The sequence below is a fragment of the Etheostoma spectabile genome, chromosome 16 (genome assembly GCF_008692095.1).
Source record: "Etheostoma spectabile isolate EspeVRDwgs_2016 chromosome 16, UIUC_Espe_1.0, whole genome shotgun sequence".
NCBI lineage: Eukaryota > Metazoa > Chordata > Actinopteri > Perciformes > Percidae > Etheostoma > Etheostoma spectabile.
Genome location: NC_045748.1, coordinates 22,538,105 through 22,545,038, shown reverse-complemented (window position 1 = coordinate 22,545,038; position 6,934 = coordinate 22,538,105). Strand labels below are relative to the sequence as shown.

Below are 6,934 nucleotides of genomic sequence, written 5' to 3'. Positions count from 1 at the left end.
GTTGCACAAATATTATAAATATCAGAGTAGAACTACAAATAAAGAAATAAAGAAATATAAGGAGTGTGGCTATGTACCTATGCTAGGAATGTTATTATACATTATTTACATAATTAACATAATTAAGGAATTGCAATGGTGAAATGTAAAATAATAATAATAATAATAACTGTAGTAGTTGAGAATTGCACACGTCAGGCCAGTGTTATTGCACAAAACAGATAATACAGATAATATTGTCCAGTTTCAACCTAAAGTCGACTTTACAACAAACGATTCCGCTGCCGCAGACACATTTTTCAATATGGGAATGAAATTATGATTTTTCAAAGTTTGGTGTAAGGTGGTCGTAAAACTCGTAATAAGAAGTTTGAGTCGGTCTTTTTCCCGTCTTGAAGTTCCGACAAAATCAAATATGTTCGATATTATCGTTAAGTCTCGGAAGTGAAAGTCAAATCAAGTGAACATTGTCAACGACCAATGGGTGCGCTCCCTCCGGCTGGAGCCAGTGTTGTTTATGGTTGCTATGGCGCCGTGCTAAGCCAAACGCTAAAGAGGGAAAGTTCCAGATTTTTCAACCCCTCTGAAGCCCACAAAGTTCTGCCGGCGGGTAAACGCAGACCTCCTGGAACCCCCGGCATTCATCTGCGTGGACGGCAGAACAGAAAATCAGCAAGCCTTCTCTTAAAGCTACCAGCTAACGCTAGCTAGCTTGGTTACATTTTTCAAAACCAATCTTATTATTGTAGCCTTGCAAATTCTCCCACTGCAAGATTCCCAGTCTTTACATATTATGATAGATAGTCTTTAGATGTGATATGGGGTCAGACTGTAGTCTTGTTAAAGTAATTTTAGAAGTTTCTAGTGTATGGTAAGCATAAGCTAACCGTCATTTTTCATCTGTTTCCCTTCAGACGGCATCGGTCACGAGTCGCCGGAGCCGGCGAGAAGAGACGTGAACTCCGTTGGTCGGCGCCAGATTTCCGTCCTGCTGCTCAGCTCCGCCCTCATACTCCTGGCTGCCATTTTGTCCTTATAGCGCCCAGTCTGAGGACTCCCCCAGGAACTGGACTGTCCTGATTGGACCACAGGTCGCCCTACCCTGCAACCCCTCCCCTCAAGGAGCACTTTTAAAAAAAAGAAAAAATTAAAAGAAAAAATAAAAAAGAAGAAGAAGAAGAAGAAAAACACTGACGTCTCTCGAGGTGAAACGAGAGAAGAAGGGACTTCGACGCTGAAGCCTTTTGGTGTTTTTTTGACTTGCCAACATTAAGTGGTTCTTGACTTTCTGGTGGGTGCTGATGGACAAGGCACCCCGAGGTGAAGGAGGCCTAGTCTCTTAACTTTCCGCCTCGCTGCCGTCCACAGTATGCAGATTTTCTTTGCGTTAAAAACAAGCACACATCATGCTTACAGACATGTATACACACACACACACACACACACACACACAGAACACAAATGACACAATCAGTACACTCTTTAGCGTGATTGGTAAAGAAGCACAGCAGGATCCCGCAAACGTTTACAGACTTTTACCATTGCATTTGTGTTCAGGAACGCGTCACCTAACCCCTCGACATACAACATGATTAAATCTCACATCAAAGTGGAAGAGGTTTCGAAGAAGATCCGGGAGCGAAGCATCGCGCGCAGGCCAACGGAATGGAAAATTGCTGTTGTTGCTAGGAGACTGGTGCCAAAGGCGTGGGGGGGGGAGTACGGGGTGGGCCTTTGATAACTTAACCTTCCTCTCAGGTTAAAAAGGTGCCGGAGGACCCATGTTGAGAGTGAAAAAAGAAATCTTTTAGTGTTCGGATAGAGCCGATTTAATGATCGGTTAATGTGTTTTTTTTTTGTGTTTTTTTAATAATCACCTAATTCAATTGTAGCAGCCATCACGGGTGTATAGTAAAATATTCGAACGGAGCGTAGAAGTGGATATGGTATTTTGCCAGGCGAAATGTATTTTCCTATTTATTGTGAAGTCCTCGTGCTTTCTTTCTGTTCTGGTTTTAGTCTGCGAGTACAAACACTAGAAAAGGCAATAAAAACAACCACACTTACCCCTTAAGTTAGTTTGCATATTACACCGTTTTTTGATACAATCATACAAAAAAACACTGAGTACCGTTTATCTATCTGTTTGCTGATGATGGTCTTTTAATTGTTTTTAACAAAGTCAAGGAAGACGAAAAAAAAAAAAAAGAAAAGTCTGATGTGCTATCAGGGTGTAGAAATCGTAGAATGTTTGTGTTTGGATTTTGTCATTAAAAATGTCACAAATGTAGTTTTACTATTACACTATTGCTTTTGTGAATCACTGTCATGACACGGCTGTTGTACATAGGGACAAATTTCCAACAAAGTTCAGGGATGTGTCCATGCCTAACATGAGGTAAAAGAAATGTTTTGCGTGGCGATCGATGTTTCAGTGAGACAGGGACGGAGGTGCAGAGCAGGTGGTGGTGGTGTGTTTGAGGGCAGAGGGGGTGCTGGGTAATGCAGTTGCCCTCTTTGATGTTGTGTGAAGTGACGTCAGTACAGAACATACACCGGGGGTACCCTCCCACTGGTTATCCCCCCCCCGTAGAGATGGAATGACCAGAGCGAGGTGTCCTGTTCTCTCAGGGCCAACTGAAGCTCTCAGAGCAGCAGCCTCTGCTCAGATCCATATTCATGTTTTCCACGCACAAACATGCACTATACATATTTTCCACATTGGCCATCCGCTCGACCGTCGCCGATTTAAAGGGGCTTGACGGCTGGGTTTTTTTCGTGCCGGTTTAAAGTAACGAAATTTGAAAAAAACTCCACTGCCACCATATGTTTGACCAAATACATCAATGCAGATACTGCGGCAATATTGTAGGGTTGAATATTGGTACTTTCACAAAATATGTACACAATGAGAGTTTGGATAAATAATCACCAATTATGTGGATACAATTAGTAAGTGATTACAGTATTTATATATATCTATATATCTATAGATATATACATATTATATATATTTATATATATATATATATGTATAATATATATACAGTATATGTAGTTTACATACATATACACTAGATTTATAATATATACAGTATATACTGTATATACATTTATATACATAGATTTATACATGTATACACACACACACATATACACACACAAAAATATATATAATATATACACAAACACACACACACACACATATAGATATATATACACAGTATATACTGTTTATAGATTTATATACATATATACATACACACATATATACACACATACATACATATACATACATAGATATATATATATATATATATATATATATATATATATAATATATGTATGTACGCAATATATGACAGTTAGTTAGTCTGGTAAGTTTGGAAAATGACCATTTTACTGTAATGCAGCCTTTAAGACCAGGAAAGATGTGTCATATCACAATATTACAATATCCAAAATTTAAGACAACTAGTCTCATATATTGATTTCGACATAATATCCATATGTATTGTCCATCTTGTGGGGTCCTTATGGTCGCTTTCAGTCCCTGTGCTCCTTAAGTCAAAGCAACCGGTTTGTGATCCTTTTTTTCCAATCCCGACAAGCGCGCTGTGCTGTCTGACAGCAACCCCACATCTCCGTTCTCCACGTCCAGTATCTGCCTCTTCAGCTTTCCTCTGCTGTTCCTCCAGGCGGGAAAGCATCAACTTCACCCGTGAACGTATGAAAAAAATGACCTGTAATTATTGACGGTCGGCTTCAAATTCATTTTGAATTATGCATTTCATTCGTTCGTTACGGACTCTGTCCAACGCAGCAACGCTACTTTTGACCTGACTGTAATTCAAGAGGGAGAAGTGAACACATGTGATCACATGTACTGTTTTAATGAAGCTGAAATCACAATATAGTGGTTCTCGTTCACACAGCGGTGTGTGTCTGTTGTCAGACGTCAGACGGCTGGGTATCAAAGGCAGTAAAGAGTATCCAAAGTATACAAAAACGCTGAAAACAAGTGTGCTTTATAAATTGGTATGGACAAAAGACATGTTTATGGAAGTCCCAATATTGGGATCGGTAGCGGTATCAGACATTTTTTTAACGCTCCCAAGCCATAACTGCTACCTTATTATTTGACTTTTCCCTCCATTGATTGAGTAGTTTCTGATTAATGAAAGCAGCTGTGCTGCACTGTCCCCCGTTGTTTTTTTGTTTGTTTGTTTTTTTTTTTTTCCCAAGTTTTACTGCTGAAATAAACTGTAGTACCTTCCTTCTGGTGCAATCAGAGTATTAGAGAGGACAAATTGAAAATTAAATCTCACACTGACACTAAAGTTGTCATTTTGAGATAGAAGTCCTAATTTCCATTTCCATTTTTTTTTTTTTAAGTGAGAATAAAAGGAGTATCTAAATTAGCCTTTTTCCAGATAGTATTGACATCAATATAGAGGTTGAGGTACGCTGCCCCCCCAAACCCAGGATCCTACAAATCCCATAATGAAGTTCTTTTGTTAGACCCAGATCTTTTTTTTTTTTTTTTACGACTTTATCCAAGAGCCACAGAAGACATTACGCCACTTTTTGGTTTAAACCAAAGTTGATGTGTTAAAACTGTCCCTTTAAAAAATGATCCTTTATAATTATCTTTCATCCCCCAAATATTAGTCCATTCATCAAATTCTGTACCGCAGTTTACTTACTTCTAAGTAGGGTTAATGCCCAACGAGGTGTCCATTGTCGGGTATTAATGGACGGCGGTGAGACGTGACGCGTTGTCCAAATATATTACGGTCATTTGCAAAATGACATATGTTTAAAACATGACTTTCTATTGTAATTAGTTTTATAATCAAGATCTAAAGTTTTTACACACACTAACTCCCTGGTTACGCCTGTCGGTTTGACTAATACCTGGAACAGTCATTCCCATTTTCTAAGGTTGTTATGCAATGCAGACATTGTTTCCTCCTCCAGGAAATAGGAAGGACCTTAGATACGACTTTCCTCCCTTAGCAACAGGGGATATGTATAGTCCGCTCAGCTATAAGCCAGAAAGCTAACGCTATGCTAGCAAGATTACATTGTGTACAGTTGATATTGTGTAGCTATCCAGCCATGTCGTTGTCCCCGAAACCATAACCAAGGACTTTTACGAACAATTTTATCCGTGATGTGTAACGCTAGCCCGACGTAGCGACCTGAACACTGAACAGGATGCGGGATAACGTTATTCGCTGTGAAAATAAAGTAAACCCAGAGGGGCGGTACTTCCTGCCGCGTGTGCGTTAGCGCCATCCTGTCGGGTTCAGAGGACGAGTTTTAAAATGACACATTTTTTCCTTTTAATGTAGCGCATTCATTTAGAAGAGCTGTCAGATTCACCGAAACTCCTTTTACCAGGAGTCCTACATCCCTTTCACTACACCCTGCAGCCAATCAGAGTCAAGTATTCACCCCGACCATGGTATGTTTAGTAGCAGTGCTAGCTTCGCCACTTTATATTGTTAACGCATTCATTTATCCATTGCGTAATCTCAGATTACTTCATTTGCTCTTCACATAAACCTAAAGAACTTGCACATATCTTAGTACAAAATGAATTAAATCTGAGCTGAGAGTGCTCAAACACTTAGTTTGAGGACATTTTGTCCCACAGATTTCAAATTTGAAGGACTAGATGAAGTATTTTGAATGTGCGAACGATTCATAACGGGAGTCCTTTTAAATTTGAGGGGCACACAGGGCCACTTCATTAAAAAATGGATTCCTCGTCACACCTACCAGCCTCTGAATGTTTTAGTTTGCCATTAAGAGTCCCGTGTCACTGTAACCATTGCCTCTATAGCCACGCCACCATGAGGAAAAAACAATCAGTTTTGTGGATACCGTGTATCCAGCAATTAGTCCGTTGTAACACACAGTGTTACGCGCTTTCGCTTTTTTCACACCTGTTTTAAAAGGGCACATTGATGTTCTTAGCAAGACAAAAAAGTTCAATGTTTGATATGAAAAATGCTTCATTTCAGTTTGTATGTCTTTTATATGAAGAAAAAAACCAACAGGATCAACATGTGTCCCTCTGTCTGCAAATGTTTTTGTGCATATCCCGCAATGTGCTCGGGTTACAATCCTGGATCAAAGGGTCTAAAGGACGTGCGTCTCCAAGAGCATTTTACCGTATTCCCCCGTCCCCCCGTCCCCCCGTCCCCCTCAAAAAAACTAATGTATTGTGTTGTTGCATCCAGAGTGTCTTTAAGGTTCACGATTGTTTCTTTATGACTGCTTGTGGTCTGAGCTTCACCTCCGGCTGTCTCAAAGCCGACCTGCGTTGATGGTCACCGCGACGACGGCGTCGCAGGATACAGGAGCCGCGATTGGCTTTTTGACGTTTCAGTAAGATGTTCTGAGGACTTCTTCTTCACCTGATTTTGGTGCCATGTAGCCTGAAGCTAACACCACTGTGTTTTCTATCCTCTGTATCTCAAAAGAAAAGCTTATTGTTTTTGTTGGTCCATCTTGAATTGAAGGCTTTTGGGTAACACTTTACATAAGAGTGACATGACACTGTCATGACACATGAACCCTGACCCTATTGTCATGACAACACCGAATGACACTTACTAAAAGTTATGTCACTCTTATGTAGCCGCCTCTTTTTTTTCAACGCATTCTCATGAACGGGTTTGTACGCTATTGTACGAAAATGTATGCACGCCAATTTGTATGAAAACCTTACGCAATTAGGAGCCCGCCGGTTGGTCACGTGACGCCGGCTACAGAGCTCGGCGTGCCGTTGGCCTTGGCAACGGTCGTTGTTAGTTTGCGTTTTGAGGAAGGCGACTGGGAACAGGGGGGGCAGAGCACGGCGATGTGACGTTACGTTTTAGGTAAAGGATCGTGGAAAAATTTGGAATATGACACAAAGAGC

The 6,934-nt window shown here is 40.5% G+C and overlaps 1 protein-coding gene across 1 annotated transcript in view; it reads left to right on the top strand.

The window, feature by feature from the left end:
- LOC116704166 (ephrin-A5b) overlaps window positions 1–2,290 on the top strand; it is a 142,167-nt gene extending 139,877 nt beyond the window's left edge. Inside the window, exon 6 of the mRNA XM_032539442.1 lies at window positions 915–2,290. Within this exon, the coding sequence (XP_032395333.1) occupies window positions 915–1,039 (125 nt within the window). The 3' untranslated portion in view covers window positions 1,040–2,290. The remainder of the gene's footprint in view (window positions 1–914) is intronic.
- The last annotated feature ends 4,644 nt before the right edge of the window (window positions 2,291–6,934 follow it).